At 39.1% G+C, this 20214-nt stretch overlaps 2 protein-coding genes across 4 annotated transcripts; both read left to right on the top strand.

The window, feature by feature from the left end:
- LOC106085481 (putative fatty acyl-CoA reductase CG5065) lies at positions 1–7896 on the top strand. The gene is made up of 7 exons (XM_013249746.2): positions 1–106; positions 175–611; positions 2480–2675; positions 2734–3113; positions 3454–3524; positions 6985–7110; positions 7607–7896. The coding sequence occupies exons 1-7, from the start codon at positions 52–54 to the stop codon at positions 7830–7832; spliced, it is 1491 nt and encodes a 496-aa protein (XP_013105200.2). The 5' UTR covers positions 1–51; the 3' UTR covers positions 7833–7896.
- A 1075-nt stretch (positions 7897–8971) lies between these two features.
- On the top strand, positions 8972–20199 carry LOC106085491 (modifier of mdg4). 3 transcript variants are annotated; one of them, XM_013249764.2, is made up of 6 exons: positions 8972–9566; positions 9640–10294; positions 10647–10880; positions 10950–11060; positions 15963–16187; positions 19955–20042. In XM_013249764.2, exons 1-5 carry the CDS (start codon positions 9297–9299, stop codon positions 16169–16171), a joined length of 1479 nt encoding a protein of 492 aa, XP_013105218.2. In that variant the 5' UTR covers positions 8972–9296; the 3' UTR covers positions 16172–16187; positions 19955–20042. The 3 variants fall into 3 exon arrangements, with proteins under 3 accessions (XP_013105218.2, XP_013105216.2, XP_013105217.2); XM_013249762.2 differs by lacking the exon at positions 15963–16187 and having other exon boundaries at positions 19955–20199; XM_013249763.2 differs by lacking the exon at positions 19955–20042 and having other exon boundaries at positions 15963–17129.
- The last annotated feature ends 15 nt before the right edge of the window (positions 20200–20214 follow it).

Here is a 20214-nt window from a genome sequence, read left to right as displayed (position 1 = left end):
ACTATTAGTTTTCAAACGACTGTGAAGCAATTCAATTGGGAAAGCCCAAAAATGTCTTTGGTAAATTTTTACAAGGATCAAGACATTTTCATAACTGGAGGATCAGGTCAGATCACAAAAACCCATATTTATATCTTGAGCCGGCATTTTTTTAAACGTTGCTCTTTATTCTAGGATTTATTGGTAAAGTCCTTCTGGAGAAAATTGTACGCTCTCTACCGAATGTTGGCAAAATCTATGTTTTACTACGTAATAAAAAAAATAAAAATGCCCAAGAACGTTTGAATGAGATTCTGGCCATACCCCTTTTTCGACGCGTACGCAGAGAACAACCGGAGTCTTTGAAGAAAATCATTGCCATTGATGGCGATTGCCAAGAACTTAAATTGGGAATTTCATCGGCAAATTTGGAGATGTTACGCAATGTTTCCATTATTTTCCATGTGGCAGCCACTGTGCGTTTTGATGATAATTTGAGAACCTCGATTTTGCTTAATACTCGTGGCACCCATGAGTTGGTAAAAATTGCCGAAGGATTGGCTAATTTGAAAATATTTATGCATGTGTCGACCACATATGCCCATCCGGATTTAAATGTGCTGGAGGAAAAGGTGAGTAGAAGAAGAGTTGTGAATATGAAGGAAACTCTTTTTTTAAAATCTTAAAAAGTACCGCACAGTGATCGAAAACGTGTAAAATGAAAAATTTGGTAATAGCTTCCAAAATGTAAACTATGGACCCAAATAGTCAACACTCTCCACCAAGGCATGGGTTCGAATCCTGGCCAGACCATCAGAAAAAATTTCCAGCGGTGGTTTTCCCCTCCTAATGCTGGCAACATTTGTGAGGTACTATACCATGTGAAACTTCTCTCCAAAGAGGTGCCGCACTGCGGTTCGCCGTTCGGACTCGGCTATAAAAAGGAGGCCCCTTATCATTGGGCTTAAAACTTAAATCGGACTGTACTCATTGATATGTGAGAAGTTTGATCCTGTTCCTTAGTGGAATGTTCTTGGGCAAAATTTGCAATTTTACTCGACATCCTTCTTCAATTTGATCCAGATCGGTCCACATGGACCGATCCGCCGATTTAGAGTCTTAGGCCCATAAAAGCCATAAAGTGGGTTAAGTTAAGCCCCTCGACATCCTTTTTCAATTTGGCTCAGATCGGTTCAGATTTGGATAAAGCTGTCATATAGACCGATCTCTTGATTTTGGGCCCATAAAAGGCGCATTTCTTGTCCGATTTTGCTGAAATTTGGGACAGCGAGTTATGTTAGGCCCTTCAACATACTTCTGCAATATGACACAGATTGGTTTAGATTTGGACATAGCTGCCATATAGACCGATCTCTTGATTTAAGGTTTTGGGCCCATTAAAGGTGTATTTGTTGTTCGATTTTACCGAAATTTGGGACAGTGAGTTGTGTTAGGCCCTTCGACATCCTTTTTCAATTTGGCCCAGACCGGTCCAGATTTGGATATAGCTGCCACATGGACCGATCCGCCGATCTACGGTCTTAGGCCCATAAAAGCCACATGTATTAGCCAATTTTGCCGAAATTTGGGACAATGGATTAAGTTAAGCCTCTCGACATACATCTGCAATATGGAACAGATCGGTTCAGATTTGGATATAGCTGCCATACAGACCGATCCTCCTATTTAGGGCCTTAGGCCCATAAAAGCCACATTTATTATCCGATTTTGCCGAAATTTGGGACAGTGAGTTGTGTCAGGCCCTTCGACATCCTTTATCAATTGGGCTCAGATCGGTTTAGATTTGAATATAGCTGCCATATAGACCGAGCTCTCGATTTATGGTCTTGGGCCCGTAAAAGGCGCATTTATAATCCGATGTCGCCAAAATTCGGGACAGTGAGTTGTGTCAGGCCCTTCGACATTCTTCTTCAATTTGGCTCAGATCGGTCCAGATTTGGATATAGCTACCATATAGACCGATCTCTCGATTAAAGGTTTTGAGGCCATAAAAGGCGCATTTATTGTCCGAAGTCGCTGAAATTTGGCATAGTGAGTTGTGTTAGGCTCTTCGACTTTTTTTTGCAACTTGGCTCAAATCGGTCCAGATTTGGATATAGCTGCCATATAGACCGATATCTCGATTTAAAGTCTTGGCCCCATAAAAGGCGCATTAATAATCCGATTTCACTGAAATTTGACACAGTGACTTGTGTAAGGCTTTTCGACATACGTGTCGTATATGCTTCAGATCGGTTTATTTTTAGATATAGCTACTAAAAAGACCAGTATTTTTTATACATAATTGAACAATGACTTGTACTTATTAGTATTTGGTCCAAATCGGAACATATTTCGATATAGCTGCTATGGGGCAGAAGGTATGCGTTTTTCATCGGATTTTGACGAAAGGTGGTTTACATATATACCCGGCCGCACTTAATGACTTTTTACTTGTTTTTGCTGTCAAATAATATATGACAAATTCAATTTATTTCAGATATATCCTCCATATGCGGACTGGCGGACAACCATCAAGTTGGCTGAGACCTACGATATAGAGACATTGAATATCCTTTTTCCCAAATATGCCCCAAAACATCCCAATACATATACGTTTACAAAGAGTCTAGGAGAGCATATAATTGAAGAAAGTCGCCATAAAATTCCAGTTGCTATACTTCGACCATCCATAGGTAAGAAGTTAATCCTTTAATCATTTTAATTTTAGTCTCATTGCCTTGCATATTTCAGTGGTTAGCTCTTTTGAAGAACCTTTCCCTGGCTGGATTGATAATTTCAATGGTCCTGCAGCTTTGCTAGTGGCCTGTGGTGCTGGCGTACTACGCACCCATTGCTGCAATCCGGATGCGATTCATGATTTTGTACCTGTCGATATGTGTGCCAAGTCCCTTATAGTTTCCGCGTTTAGTGCAGCTCAACATGCCACAAATCAAGCTGTGGACACTGATGAGGTACCCGTCTTTAATTGCTGCAGTTCAGACAAAAGATACTTGACTACCAATGACATTGTATGTCTGGGCAAAGAACTGGTGATCGAAAATCCCCTAGAGAAATGCATATGGCTGCCGGAAGGTGGCATTACACAATTCCCTGTGTGGCACTACTTTCGAGTAAGTTCCAAATCATACATATGTATATGAGAGTGGGTCAATTTGTAAGGGCCAAAAAATACCCAATTAGCGGTCATCAAAATCGTAATCTCAGATAAATTTTAAGAACTTTTGCAACGAAACCATTGGTCTTAAATCAAAATCGAGCTTCCGGCTTTTGATGACAAGCTTTTGTTTTTCGACCAATATTAAGCCAAATTCCGAAAGTTTGATATTACGCCTATGGTTCTTAGAAATTGTCATAGATTGCGATTGTGGTAAAAGCCAAAATTTATCCATTCTAACGAATATACCTACAAATTTGCGTTTTCAATTAATGTTGATCTACTTTCTCTCGAAGTTTATTACACTGCAAATCATTCCGTCAATTTTGCTCGATTGTCTAATACGCCTGGCTCAACACCCTCCTGTGTAAGTAGTTTTTCTCATTTAAATTATACATTGTAGGGGAAAGTATTTCGAAGAGGTCATTTGTATTAGAAATTCCAATTTAAGTATTGCCTGCGTTTTTTTTTTTGTTTCTGAATATGCGCTATTTAGAAACTTTGGATTTATAACAAGAAAAAGCGTGTTAAGTTCGGCTGGGCCGAATCTTATATACCCTCCACCATGGTTCGCATTTGTCGAGTTCTTTTCCTGTTGGCTCTTTTAAGGCAAACAAAGGAAAGGAGAGGATAAAAGAAGAGAATTGATATGCTATTGGAGCTATATCAAGTTATGGTCCGATTCGGACCATAATGGAATGAATGTTGGAGACCATAGTAGAAGTCATTGTGTAAAATTTCAGCCAAATCGAATAAGAATTGCGCCCTTTAGGGTCTCAAAAAGTAAAATAGGTAGATCGTTTTATATGGGAGCTGTATTAGGCTAGAGACCGATACAGATTGCAAGAAGTCAAGATCCCAGACCGGTTTATATGGCAGCTATATCAAATTATAAACCGATTTAAACCATATTTGGCACAATTGTTGGAAGTCATGACGAAACACTTTATGCAAAATTTCATGCAAGAAGTGAAGATCTAAGATCGGTTTATATGACAGCTATATCAGGTTATGGACCGATTTCCACCATAACTGGCACAGTTGTTGTACAGGGTGGCTGATGAATATTGCTACAATGATGAATATTGCTACATTTTTTTTTCGGTGTATGGAATACATTTTTCTTTTATTCATGTTAAATTAAATTATTAAATTAATTATTAAATTATTATTAATTAAATTAATTAATTAATTAATTAAATTAATTATTAAATTATTATTATTAAATAGAAAAAAAGTTATTACATTTTTTTTTGGTAGCGGCTTTCATCAGCCACCCTGTACGTCATGACGAAACACTTCATGCAAAATTTCAGCCAAATCTGATGAAAATTGCGCCCTGTAGGGGCTCAAGAAGTGAAGATCTAAGATCGGTTTATATGACAACTATATCAGGACTGGACTAGTTGTTGAAAATCACAACAAAACAACTCATGCAAAATTTCAGCCAAATTGGATGAAAATTGCGCCCTATAGGGGCTCAAGAAGTGAAGATCTAAGATCCGTTTATATGGCAGCTGTATCAAAACATGGACTGATATGGCCCATTTATAATCACAACCGACCTATACCTATAAGAAGTATTTGTGCAAAATTTCAAGCGGCTTGCTTTACTCCTTCGAAAGTAAGCGTGGTACAGACAGACGGACGGACTGGCTAGATCGACATAAAATGTCATGACGATACCCCTCTCATTACAGACACAATGACTGAGACGTCTGTTCTAACCAGTGACAGCAAAGCGGTAGACTTCTTCAAGTCTACATTGTCCGGCAATGGTGATGTCTACATTGTCCGGCAATGGTGTTGTTCAAAACAAAAGCGTGCTTTACACCGTACTCAATAGTCTTTGGGTATGTAGGTCACCCTAATCATTTTGACAAAGGTGTTGATGAAGATACATGGCATATCAGAAATCATGATCCACCAAGAGAGTCAAAGTGTTTTGAGTCAGCAGAGAAACACCAAAAGGAGGAGTACTGTCTCCTCTACTTTGGAATATAGCCAGTAAGAATATATTATTATCTCTGGAAGAAGATTGTGTAAAAATGGTAGGCGTATGCTGATGGCGTGGCAATTGCGGTTAGGGGAAAGTTTCCCAGCACTCTAAAAGATATACATCAAGAAGCTCCACGTGCAACAGCGAAGTGGGCTGCCGAAAGTGGTCTAGGTTTAAATCCGTGCAAGACACAAGTAGTTCTTTTCAGCAGGAGTTACAAGTTATCTACAGTGGCACCTGTCTCCTTGGGAGGAGAGAATGTTCCATTCACAGAAAGCGCAAAATACTTGGGTGTTTTTCTGGACATAGTTGTCAGACCTATAATGTTATATGGTGTTGTGGTCTGGTGGACGGCTCTTCAAAAATCTACCTACTGTTTAATACTCAACCGAAAGAAGGCTTGTTTGTGCATCACAGCCGCACTAAGGATGAGACCATCTGATGCATTGAATTTAATGTTACATCTAATGGCTCTGAACATTGTGGTTAGACAAATTGCTGCGAACACTGCCGTGAGGCTAAGGGAGCTTTCTCTTTGCTCATATGGCAGTTACGGACACTGTGCTATCCTTGATACAATATCCGATGTTCCATGCAGTGTGGATTACACCCTACCTGAGCCGCTTTTTGATAAAAGTTACTGTACCACTATTCCTGATAGAACCGATTGGAACTACGATATCCCTGGTATCACTGCAGTGTGTATCAAGCGGAGATCTTTGCAATTAAGGAAGTTGTGGAATTTCTAAGATATAATGCCATAATGACGATTGGCATAAATATCTTCTCATACAGCCAGGCAGCCATTTAATCTTCTTTTTTCTGCTGCTGTGGTATCACAATGGACGAAAACGTCTAAGTGGGTCTGAGGCAGACTGCCATTTAAACCTAACCTAACCTACATATAATTATATACTTAGTTTATAAATTTCATGCTAGGACCATTCCTTAGAAAGCACTACATCCAACTTTGAACGTCGCATAGTGGCGCGGACATATGAAACAGGTGGCAAAAATCAACATTTTCGTGTGCATCTACGAAATGTTGAAAGAACCTATCTTACGTAAAAATTTCCAACGATTTCAAAAATTGTACACGAGATTTTTGAGGCCACCTTCGCGCAGAGATTAGCATGTCCGCCTATGGCGCTGAATGCCTGAGTTCGAACCTGGTGAGGTCATCAGAAAAATGTTCAGCGGTGGTTTTCCCCTCTTGATGGTGGCAACATTTGTGAGGTACTACGCCATGTAAAAGTTCTCTCCAAAGAGGTGTCGCACTGTGGCACACCGTTCGGACTCGGCTATAAAAAGGAGGCTCGTTATCATTGATCTTAAACTTGAATCGGACTGCACTCATTGGTTTCCAATAAGTATGCAATAAAGACCCCAGAAAGTCCAGGGGCTCACAAGGGGCGTTTATGTTGGTCAACTCGAGCTTGATAGGTCTATCGTTCCCCCGATTCGAATTTTTGAGTACATGTGGCAATCATTACCTGATTTCAATCCCGCATACCCAATGTTTGTACGTACCGCTTACCCAATGATTGTACGTATCAAATTGGACCGATGGAGTTTTTCATCGGCAAGGTCTACGGCCTCAGTGTACAACACACTGCCAGAACAACAACAATATTACCTGATTTGATTTCTTCCATCCAATCCCAATTAAAATAATATGCATATATTTTTTTCAGAATCCATGGTGATGGGTGCCAATGATTCGGTGCGGCCGAACTTAGCATTTTTTTTTTTAGTTCATATGTCATTTATCTACTTTGATTAAGATTTCATTTAATATTTGTTAATTCCATAATCTCCTTTTGCTCAGTTTACTAAGACTCCAAAGAAGAATAGTTTCGAATGCTCAGGTTCTCGATGTATTCTTAAACAACGAATGGGCCTTCGATAATAAGAAATTAAAGTCATTGGAGACTTTGCTAATCAACAAGGAATGGTAAGTTTTTAAAAGACATTTTTTCAATATCCTGTTAGTTTGTACCAAAACACAGAACACACTCATAAAAGATAGAGGAAAGTGAATTTTTGACAGCATTCGCTATTAAAGTTGTCGATTTGTTCTTTCTTAACATTTAGTTTTTATCCTTTCCTTCATCTATTGACATTTGAGGGGTTTATCAATTGGCATACTTTAACACCTTCCACTTTTTGATTTGGGCAAATTGACGCCACGTTCTATTGGTGTATCCTGACCATAACAATAAATTTTGTTCTTTGAGATTATCAGCCAGACACATGAATTTGCAATTTTTGTTCGTTTTTTTTAAGCAATCAAGTTGTTTTGTATATTGTTCATAAAATCAGCTGATTTTCTTATAATAAGTGCTCTTTGCAGCCCTGCCTGCATATTTTTTTGACAAAATATTTACTATTCCAATCCAGATATTGCGTCGCATAAATTATCTCCCATTTCCTTTAAAAATTCTTTTAAGGTCTGATTTCAAATTCATGGATTTTTGTGATGCTGATCATATAGAGTATTACAAAAATGCTCTCAAAGGTGGAAAAGAATTTTTACTCAAAGAAAATCCTGAGGCCTCCCCAGGTGCCCGGTTACGTATGCGCATTTTTCAAGTAGTACATTATTACCTTCAATTTATGGGAACGTTTTACCTCGTTCGATATTTGTTGGGATCTATGGTTTCACGTATCAATTAAATCAACTTTTTGTTATGATGTTTTTCAAGAAAAAAAAATTAATAATAAAAAATACTTCAAATGATTTGTGGACTTTTTCATTTTATAGTTTATGCTCGGGTTCATGGCTCATTAATAACGTCATCCCATTTGTATAACAACCCATAGTGGTCCGATCATTGAGCTCGTCTAGAATCCGTAGAATCCGCCATCTTGTCATTTAGGCCGAATCTTGGGTACTCTCTATCATAGTTTCTGCTGTAAATGTACAAATATTAACTTAGGGCGGGTTTCTCGTAGAAAAAATAGAGTTCATGAAAGCTAACCGGAACATTAATTTATCATGAGGATAAACATCCTGTTGACAATTTTGGTTTTTTAAAAGATATCGCATTAATTAGAGTGTTCGCAGTAATTAGAGTGTTCGCGTACTCAAAAATTTGCACTAACTTTTACGGAAAGTCGTTCGTTTTTTAAGTAAAAGATAGAGAGCGAAACACATTTGGAGAGTTTTTTAAATGAAAGATTGCAAATTTCTTCTCGTTGTTTTTTTTCTCGCAGAAGTTATTTAGTCATTTGCAAATTTTTATTGACAAAAAATTGTCCATTGCCTATTATGTCACGCAATGCCTATTATGCCACGCAAAAAAAAATAATTAAAATGATTAAAACTCGGCCAAAATTATTAATCGATGTTTATTGCCATCTTGCATTCTACACAACTATTTTTCAGTGGCGAAATAAATGTATGGGCTGCAACCCAAGGCGGATTTAAAAAGGTGGTCTCACGCCAACAGCTGTTAACAGCCGGCCAGGTTTGACGGTATTAAGACGTCAGATTTTTGTTTGCATTCGCATATTCTCTGCTCATTTACACACATGTAAGCACATACGCACACACATTTATTTGTGTGTATTGGCAACACGTCGATCAGCTTGATGGCAGATTGCTCCATATGATTTGCGGTTGTTGACAAAATGAGACCACCTTTAATTGTTTCGCCATTGCTGCAACCAAAAAATTCGCAAGAGGTTCACACTGCGCTTTATGAAAATATTTTTTTGCCAGACGTTAACGTTGCAGTCTGCCAATTAAGAACTACCCCCTACAATTGGCATAGTGATGAAAATTGTACATTCCAGGTACGCACTACTAAATTAATCATACCTGGTCCAAGCGTACATAGACATATATTTTCTTTCTTGCAAAAAACAACAAAAATACAATAATAAATATTTAAAGGCAATTAAAATAACAAAAAGGATATCATTACGGGCATATTAGAATTTTAACATTTTATTCCATTCTATATGTTAACAAATAACAAAGTTATAGTTGTTTGTGTGTAAAGCTCTTGAGAGGAAAGGTCTTATGTAGCCTTGCTTTGGTGGTGTATGAAATTGAATTACTTTTGTGCCGATTAAAAAAGAAATGTGAAAAAAGAGGTTGATTTTTGGAAAGGCTTAGCAAAAAAAATCTTTGCAATGGCAGCTCCACAGCAATATTCCCTTAGATGGAATAACTATTTTCGACATCTCACCTATGCGTTGGATAATCATCGGGTCAACGATGATTTTGTCGATGTTAGCCTTTTATGTGATGGACGAAAAATAAAGGCTCACAAAGTGGTATTATCAGCATGTAGTTCTTATTTTAAGGAGATTTTCACAGAAAATCCCCACCCGCATCCGGTGATAATTTTTAAGTTTATAAAATTCGAGGATCTCAATTCAATAATAGAGTTTATGTACCAGGTAAGTTTAAGGGGGGGAGTCTTGGTTACTGCTGACTAAACTAACACACCATCTATCTCTACATTTGTCATAGGGCGAAGTTAATGTCCAACAAGAGGCATTGCAATCATTCTTGCAAACGGCAGAACTGCTGGCAGTCCAAGGCTTAACGGCTGAAGAAAAGGAAAAGCCCAAGCCGCCAACACCTGTGATTGACGATGAAAAGCTGCTAAAGTCCATACCCAGTACTATACGTGCTGTAAATGACAACGCAACGGCGACGCAACAAACCATCGACATACCACTCCTGCAGCCCACAACACAACAATTGCAAATGCCTGCCCTGCAAACACAAACCACTGTACAAAATCCCTCACAGCATCAACACCACCATATTCAAACGCAAGTACAGCACATACAAATCCATCAGAATACTCAGTCCACCGGTAATACACATCAAGTGACCACACACCAAGTTACCACAGCAACGGGGACTGGTCACCAGCAGCAACATATACAGTTACAGCACACTCATGCCCCCCAACCGCATCAGCAGCAGCAACAACAAACGCAAAACCAGCCAGTTCAAGTGACCACTCAAACGGGCACCTTAGGCACCAGTATTGTAACACTTCCTGCCGCTGCCACCACAACGGCGGGCACCATGAAAAAAAGAAAAATCACTTTTTCAGATGATGATGATAATATTTACACCACAGAAACTGTTGATGAACAAACTATAGTTAAGAGTAAGCTCAAGTTTTTATATTATCCTTTGAGAAATGGTATTATATTAGAATTCGATAGAGTTGATAACACGACCCTAAAAATAGTAAATTTTCGAATAAGTTTTATCAAGATGAAATTTTTACATAGACGTAAATTTGGTTGGAGCATTCGCCATACTCATACTTTTATGAGTATGGAATTTCAATTTGGGCCATGTCTAGGAGGCTCCACACCCCAATCAGGTCTAATGGAATGTAGACACACAAATCCCGATATCAATAAATAGCCCAACAAAATCAGAAACCACTGCCAACTTTTTATCATTGCCTTTTAAATCATATGATAATCTATATGTGCAACCATTTCTTACAGCTGCTGATATTAACCTGCTAAGGGGTGCCATAAAAATGGATATACCTGAGTACATAGTTGGTGATGTGGATGATCGTCTCTCTGATGGTGGTGGAACGCCAGTCAATAATCAAGATTCTGGAAATGGCGGGCAAAATGTAACGCAATACACATCCGAATATGAGATATTAACTGAATCCGAAATCGAAGAGAAATATCAGCACTCGGATAATGCTGAAATCACTATAGAAATGGGTATGTCAAATATTTGATAGAATTAAATGTAAAAAAATATTAAAATTTTCCATTTAAATTCTTGCCTAGGACGTCTTTTAAATCAAACAGCGGGCAGTGGTGCACCACATCCCTTGGATGACACAAATTCCAGTTCGAATGCTCTACTTAAATCCGATAATAAAGGAGGGAGTACAACAGGTACGTTTCGCTATTTTTACCTTATCATTTATTATTAGCTGATTATTTATAATTTTTATATTAACGTATCATTTGTAACACTTTTTTGATTGTCAAATATATCATTTCAAAGTAGTGTGGACTTGATAAAGTTAACAGTTTATGTTTAACAACGAATATGTCTCCAAAGTAATTGCCAGTGATTTATTTTTGTTTTTTGAAATTTTGTTCATTGTTGTTGATTATTTGATGTAGTTTTCTTTTCTTTGCTAAATGTGTGTTGTGATCAATTTGGAACAATTTTTTCGCATTTTTGATGTTTTGATACCTTATGTTCGAGAAGGTGCATCTAACTTTTATTCAAGTAAGGAATTCAAACAGTAAAGCTTCAAAAGAATTTAAACGACGAAATATTAAAAAAAATCTTAAAATCTATAGGTTGTTGTTGTTGTAGCCATATTTGCATGTGGAGGTGGCGATCCTCGTCAAGCTCCTGCAGGTGAGCAAGCTCATTTCGGTCTATACGACCGATTACTGTGGGAACAGGGTGGCCATTGGTTATTTAAAGGGACCAACAATAACCGGCTTTTATTTATGCAAGAACCGGTACCGCTCGGCCTCTCACTGAGACTTTCCGCCGCTCGAAACCACTCAGTATTTAAACAAAAGCCGGTGCCGGCTGTCCTCTCACACTGAGACTCCACTATCCGCAACCTGTAGAAGCGCACGTAAGCTCGTAGCTCCGCTTCTGGAGATAAAGTTGAACACCACATTAATCGCTGGTTTCAACCCATGTAGTATGGTTAGTCCGGGAGAAGTAGTAATGGAAAGCGTCTCTGGCGCAAAGTACAATAGGTTGTAGTGGCAGTCTAAAATTTGATTCATTTTGACAGTTTTTGTCCATTGTGATACCACAGTAGCGACAGGCCAAAGCGTCTAGAGGGTATCGAAACCACTATCCCGCACTGGTTTTTGTAGCCACATTTGTATGTGGAGGTAGTGATTCTCGTCAAACTCCTGTAGGTGAACAAGTTCATTCCTATCACTGGAACGTGATAGGCATTGGTTATTTAACACTATAAACATTATGATTGGGTCCAAGTACCAAGGAAGGCTCCTCGACCCCAAAATCCCCAAATAGGCACATTGTACTATGATGTCAATACGCAACTCAAATGAAAGTTATGACAAAATGTGGTCCTAAAAATGCGAAACCGTTCCACCCCTTAAACCTCCTCAAAAACTGCGCAAAATGGGGAAATTTGCCAGTCATGGCTATATGGGGATCAAATGAAAGGTATTTTGGAGTAAATTACAAATATGACATTAAAATGAATGTCCAAATATCTGAGGGCACATTTTTTAAAATAAAAGAATAAAATAATTTCGAATGGATTGCAAATATCGGTCAAAATGACCGGTTGGTCTTTGGTGCTAAAGGCATCAATAACTCGCCCTGTCATATCAAATATCATAGGCACTGAGTTTTTAAACAAGAGCCGGTGCCGCCAGGCATCTCACTGAGACTATCCACTCGATACTGCTAATTGTCCACGACTGCAGTTGAAGCTATTCCGTATAAAGTTTTCCACTATCCGCAACCTGTGGCAGATGTACAGCAGCTCCCAGCTAATCTTCTCGTGATAAGAGCTGAAAATTCCATCCTGTTTGGTGCTTATAGTTATTCCGTAACGCTAATTGTCGGCGACTGCAGTTCAAGCTACTCTGTATAAAATTTTCCACTATCCGCAACCTGTGGCGTACGCGCAACAGCTCCAAGCTAATCTTCTCGTGATAAGAGCTGAAAATTCCAGACTGTTTGGTGCTTATAGTTATTCCGTGACGAGACACCGTACTGGTTGTTGTTGTAGCAGTGTGTCTGCTTGATTCTTTTGAGTATCCAGATCCAGGAACTCTGCGACTAAGATGAGGGATCTGGGTCTGAGACGAGTGGGTCTGGCTGGGCAGTTAAACAGGTGACGTGAGGTCTCTGGTCACAATCGGAACATACATCCTACACGTTGGCATCAATCCTTGGTCTGTAGGAATTGTGGCGTCTGTATCTGCCTATGCCCGCTTGATACGCCGCTTGATCTAGAGGTTCTCTCTTGTAGCGCTGAAACTTACGCTCTTCGCACGGGTAGAATCTTTGTGGAGGTAGTCCACGTGAGAACTGAGGAGGCAGCCCATTGCAGTTCAAAGGGCGGCATTCTGACAGATCTGAATATTCTTCCATTGCGTGTCACAGAGCTGACAAGACCACACTGGCGCTGCACAACTCACCACAGACCGGCCAATTGCTTTGTACGTGGTCAGCAAGGTTTCTTTCTCAGCATCCCAAGTGCTGTCGGCAATTGACTTGAGAACCTTTTTTCTACTTTTGACTTTATCGCAAATTGCTGTGGCGTGTGAAGTGAATTTGTAAGAGCCGTGACACCAAGTATTTTGGGAATCGTTTTCCATCTACTTTTACATGCTCTTCATTATTCACCTGACTCGTATTTGTAATGAACAATATGGCTGTAGATTTGGCGTCAGATGTCTTCAAATCTCTTGCAGCGAAATAAGCAGCAAGTTCGTTGAGGGAGATGTTTAACTAACTGGGTGGGGGCCTAATGCCATGATCGTACAATTGTACGCATATGATACGATCTCTATGCCACCTGGAGGGGGTGGAATGGAAGAAAGGTGGAGGTTAAACAGTCACCCCGCCTTGGGAAACTCCCAGCTTCACTCTACGGTGTTTCGATTTTCTATCCCTAAATTCCACAAATAATTGGCGACCACACAGATTATTCGTAACCCAGCGTTTCAGGTCTGGGTGGAGGAACGTATTGGCGATGTCCTCAAATAGTTTGGGATGGCTAAGCGTGTCAAATGTCTTCAATAGGTCCAGTGCCACGAGGACCGTACCATCCCATGGCCTGGACTGATTGATGCGACGGCAAATGTTTGCGATAATGGCATGCAGAGCAGTTGTTGTGCTATGCAGTCTTCGAAATCCATGTTGTTGTTGTGGCAGTGTGTTGTGTACTATGGCGGCAGCCCTTGCAGATGAAAGACTCCATCGGGTCAATCCGATACGTACAACCAGCTGCCATGGGATTGGCCCCGCACTGGTAATCCGAGCTTGCTACCAACTCAGCTACCGGGGCGCTCCTCCCCGCAAGTAATTTAGTTGAAATTGAGGGAAACGAGGTTGGCTCTATTGGTCGAAGACACTACGAACAGCGTAAGATGTGAATAGGATACTTAATTTTTTGATATCCGATGGGAAAGTGGGGGCCACCGTAGCGCAGAGGTTAGATTATCCGCCTATAACGCTGAATGCATGGGTTCGAATCCTGGCGGGACCATTAGAAAAAATTTTCGGCGCTGGTTTTCCCCTTCTAATGCTGTCAACATTTGTGAGGTACTATGCCATGTAAAACTTCTCTCCAAAGAGTTGTCGCACTGCGGCACGCCGTTCGGATTCGGCTATAAAAAGGAGGCCCCTTATCATTGAGCTTAAACTTAAATCGGACTGCACTCATTGAAATGTGTGAAGTTTGCCCCTGTTCCTTAGTGGAATGTTCATGGCTAAAATTTTGATGGGGAAGAGTGGACCCCCACTCTTACCACAATTTCGCAAAAAAAAACCCCAGATCGGAAATGTAGGCCGACTAGGAATATACGTTACTACAACGAAAGGTCTGATACCAAAATTGAGGTGGGTTTACCACCCACCCTAAAAAAACTCGAACACATGTTGGCAACAGGTACAAAATAGGACACCAAGGATGTTTTGATCATTTGAAGACTAACTTCAAAATATTTAAACAAACTCCATTTTCAAAAAGATATTTTTGGGTGTAGTGAAGCTTACCGGTCCAGCTAGTTGTTGTTGTAGTCACACTTTCATGGGTAGGTGGAGATCCTCGTCAAGCTCCTGTAAGTGAGCAAGCTCGTTCCGGTCCAAAAGACCGATCGCCGGGGGAACAGCTGGCCATTGGTTATTTAAAGGCGTTAATAACTCGCCTTGCCATACCAGGCATCATAGGCACTCAGTATTTGTGCAAGAATCGGAGCCGCCCGGCCTTTCACTGAAACTCTCCACTCGATACCGCTGATTGTCCGCGACAGCTACCCCGTATGGAGCATTCCGCTATCCGCAACTTGAAGCGCTATAGCTCGCAGCTAAGCCTCTTGTGACAGCAATGAATACCACACAGATGTTCTTGTTGTTGTTGTAGCAGTGTGTTCCACACTGGGGCGGCAGCCCTTGTCGATGAAGGACTTCATCGAGTCAATCCGGTACGTACAATCGGCTGCCATGGGATTGAACACCAGATCGTACCTTAATGTTTCAGTCGGTGTGGTGCTCAGAGCTATCCCAGCTAGTACTATGGTTGTTGCTATAGTAGCAATGTGTGGTACACTGAGGGGGCAGCCATTGCCGATGAAGAAATTCATCGGGTCAATCCGGTACATACAACCGACTGTCATGGGATTGAGTACTATGGTGATGCGTATCCCAGATTCTGTAGTACCAATGTTGTGTAAAAGTCGCTGGTGGGCTTTTACTAAATTGTCTTACAGTTTTGTGAATACAAACATGGTCCTTAATAGGAAGCACCCTGTTCGCTGAGTGCTGAGGCCACTATTGCCCTACCTACCCCACCCTCTACTACATTAATAGAAACTTTCTCCATAATTGATTTTTTGTTCAAAAATTAATTGGTTATGAAAACTTCAATTTTTCTTTCTTTCCGTTTTTGGTGAATCTCCAACCACCTTTCAAAAAGTAAAATCACAGTTTTTTGTTTAATTTAGTATTTTTTGTTATTGATCATTGATCTTGTTGATGTTGTCCATGTTCATGTTGTTGTTGTTAGTTGGATTGTGTTCTTGATTTGTTTTCTTTCTTATTCTGTATATTTTTAGATTTACCCAATAATAAATGGACAGAATGTCAATTTTGCAAAATGGTCATAACAACGGTTAATCTTTGGAGACATATTCGAACACAGCATACGCCGCAACCACCGCGTAAATGTGAACTTTGCAATAAGAATTTCAAAAACAAATATAGTCTGCGCGAACACATACGAATTTCCCATGAACAAAAGTTGGGCCTGAAACCGGAAAACTGATCAATAGTCAAAGAATGTAAATATTTCATATTAAGAAGCTAGTCGTCCACATTTTTAGCAACAATGCCTGCATAAGCACCTCAACTCACATACACACACACACACAAAACACATCACAAATCTCCCCACAGATTATATACATAGAGATAAGTCCATAAAAGAAAATGCCATGGCATTAGGAAACTGTATGGTTTCCTAAAAACAAAATCCTTTGGACAACATTGTTAATGTAGTAATTCATACATAATTATAAAGAAACCAAAACTGAATATTTTTTAGATAATTTAAGTTATTCATTTCTTAAGTAGTTACCTACCAAGCCTAACATAAGAAGTACATAGATGTATATTGTATACATGTATATATACATATATATTCTTACGTATATGGTAATTTTGTTTAACTAAAGTTAAGCTAGACTTAACGTATTACCTTTCTACTCAACCCCAACTCTATCTAAAACATAAGCATTATCTTAGGGAAGTAGTAGAAAATCAAACAAAATTCATTTTATATACAAATTTGAAATTATGTATAGAATTACAGACCCACACACACCTGGCATCACTGAAAACAAACAGCCACATTTAGAACCACACACAAAAAACATGGAATTTATTTGTACTAATTTTGGATTACATGCAAACAGTTGGTAGATTGTTGTAAATAAATTTGCAATGTTTTAAGATATTATAATTTGTAAATTTGTTGTTAATAACATGTGAAGTTGGACCTGTATGACCGACCGACCGCATTCATTTCAAAGCTCCACCATCCCCCCCTCCCCCAATTTTAAATAGAATTTGAAATTCTATAAGCATATATAACCAACCATACCTACACACGTATATATAAAAATATATTTAGTATTTCATGGATTAAAATATAAAAAAAGAACAATTAATTTCATTTAATTTATAAATTATTCAAAATAAACAAAATGCTGATTTTCCCTAAATACTGTTGTAAGTTTGTATACAAAACAAAATACAAAACGCAGTAAGGCAAATACAAGTAATGGGAATAATTATGGATTTACCTGTCTGGGTTAACAAACGCCTATATGCACTGCTATCTTTTTCAATTGCTGTTGCCAAGTTTCAAGATGGCTTTCTCTACTCGAACTTTCATTGAAAGTTTCGACTTTTTGGTCGAAGAGTTATCCCGTGCCGGGCCTTATAAAGTATGTTGTTGTTGCAACCACATTTTCAAGTGGAGGTGGCGATCCTCGTCAAGCTCCTGTAGGTGAGCACACTCGTTCCGGTATAAAGGACCGATCGGCGCGGGAACAGGGTGCCATTGGATATTTAGAGGCGCCAATAACTCGCCTTGACACATCGAGCATCGCAGGCATTCAGCATTTGTGCAAGAGCCGGAGCCATCCGACCTCTCACTGAGACTCTGCTCGATACCGCTGATTCTCCGCGACTGCAGTTACATCTACTCCGGATGAAGCATTCCACTATCCGCAAACTGTGGACGCGCCCAGTAGCTCTTAGCTAAGCTTATCTTAACAGCAATGAAAACCACACAGATCGGACTTCACTGTTCCAGCTTGTGTGGTGCTCACAGCTATCCCGTGCCGGGCCCTATAAAGTATGATCTGGACTGTCGTAGAGTGTTGCTAAATCGAAAAATCTTGGAAATCTTGTTTTCCAATAAGTATTTAAAATTTGGCGACCCTAGTGGGCCCAGAGCCTCTTCCATGGAACTTGAAAGTTGATTACCTTGAGCATGTCCAATTTTAAATTACTTGCCAAACACTCATTTATGGGCCGATCGGCTAGAACAGTTCTAAAAGTAGAAACAATTTCTGTCTACAGATGCATAAAAGGAGCAAATGATTGGTTATGCAGGGGTAATACATTTCATATTCGTTGTGAGTGTCTCGTGAGTTGTCATAGTGTCGCGAATTTCTCTTAAGTGTCTCTCTCGCGAGTTGTGATCAGCGATGCCACTCAAAAAAATTATTTCCTACCAAAATTTAAGAAAAATCCTACCAAATCCGACCAAAACCTACCAAACCCACCTACCGCTGACAATATTTTTTCTGATGGTCTCGCCTGGATTACTGCGTGAGCGTGCTTGAATAAAAAAATCCCCAAACAATTTTGAATTTGTATATTGAAATAATTTCTTGAACAAATATATGAGTTTTTATTTTTTACTAACGGCCAAACCCACTAATACCGGGTTTCTCATTCTGAATTTACAGTATCGATATTCTTCTGGTTAAAAGAATTTGGGGTATTTTGATTTTCCCCATGTTTTTGGACGAGTATCAGTTGATACTCATATACCAGTGCTAAGTAATTTACAGATTAATCGGTGTTTTCAGCGTTTGTGCTGTAGTCTGTGTGTTGCCATGTAGAGGGTGTACATGTTCGTCTTTAGAGGTTTGTGCGTTCGAAGCTTTGTGTGTTGGATTTTCTTTAAGACTTGCTCAGTTTTAAATATCAATTTTGCTCCTGTGCAAAAAGTTGCATAATTCTTCCAGGTCATGCCACGAATGATTGTGAAGGAGTTTGGTTAGGTTGTTGAACTTGATGAAGTTGTAAACCTTAACCGGCAGATGGGTGCCGGTTAGCGAATTATCGTCCCGATAAATACAGCTTTGCTTTGTTTACCGATTGATTGATCTTTTAAGTTACTGTAAAAAAACACAAATAGAGCTGTCAGTTGGCAGACTGCAACACACGGTTCGTACAATCCCGAAATATAAAAGGCAACGCTCGTATTATGTTCGTTTTTCACAGTAGAAAACACACGTTTTTCGCGATTACTTTTTTTAAACACTACAAAATATTGGGGCCGGATTACAGCAAACGTGAACGAGAAAAACCGTTCGTAAACTCGCTATTGTGAATTATGCATTTCTCTATTGAACGAAGATTTTTGAAATTTAAGATCGCAAATGTGTAAATCGATCATAATTCGTAAAAAATGTTACATTAAATTGTCTATAAAAGTGGTACAACAATCATTAAATACGAGATGAAGTTCTATTCGATACGAAAGTAAAGCTGGCAAAATATCGATGGCACTATCGATATTTAATTTTTTGACTGAATATCGATTAATATTTTTCCGATGGATACTATCAAAAAAGTTAAGTTTTTTGCAAAACTTAACAAAAACAAGTAAAAAGGCATTAAGTTCGGTCGGGCCGAACTTTAGATACCCACCACCTCGGGTATATATGTAAACCCCCTTTCGTCACAATCCGGTGAAAATTGGATAACTTTTGCACCCACATTGAGAAGTCTAATAAATATAAGCCACTGTTGAATTTTGTATTTCAAATTTCACAATAAGATTTACAATGTCTTATATAGAATCTACAATCCTTCTTTGTCTTAATGGGAAGCGATAGGAGACCTTAATTATACTCCTGACTTGTCATATTTTGGGAAGACTTGTAAAAGCTGTCAATTGTAACACCAAAAATTTTGGGATGGTTGCAATTGTTACACTATCGACTCTTACATTTGGCTGCGGGCGTACTTTCGCTGTCCATGTTGTGAAAAATCCGTCTGAATAGTTGGTGTTGGATATCTTTCTATTGCTTGCAGCGAAATAAGCGGCTGGATCGTTTATGGAGACTTTCAACATATTGGATAAGTCTAAGATGTGGGGGATCAAAGCAATTTGGTGATCCAAGTTTTTTCGATAAATCAAACTTAAAAAAAAATTGTCCAGTTATTTTTGTGACTTGATAGTGGAATACCTAGCAATCTTTCTAAAAATTCTATTCATTTGAAATTTCTTTCTCTTTTCTTACAGGAAAATATCTACTTTGCAAAATATGCAAGCGTAAACTTAATTCTCCCAATGCCCTAAGACGACACATAGCCTCAAAACACTCCAAAATAATGGGCAAAGAATTTGAGTGTGCCGTATGCAATAAAAGCTTCAAAACAAAATGGTCTCTATCAACGCATAACTCCAGATTTCATCGGGACATGAAGCCCGTCAAGGAATGTATAAAAATGGATTTTACCCATGATTGATCAAAATAACATGTAAAAAGAAAAGAAAAAATA

Source organism: Stomoxys calcitrans, chromosome 4, assembly GCF_963082655.1.
Source record: "Stomoxys calcitrans chromosome 4, idStoCalc2.1, whole genome shotgun sequence".
In the NCBI taxonomy this organism is placed as follows: Eukaryota; Metazoa; Arthropoda; class Insecta; order Diptera; family Muscidae; genus Stomoxys; species Stomoxys calcitrans.
The sequence above is the reverse complement of the archived record's forward strand: the minus strand, read 5'-3'. Positions and strand labels throughout refer to the sequence as shown.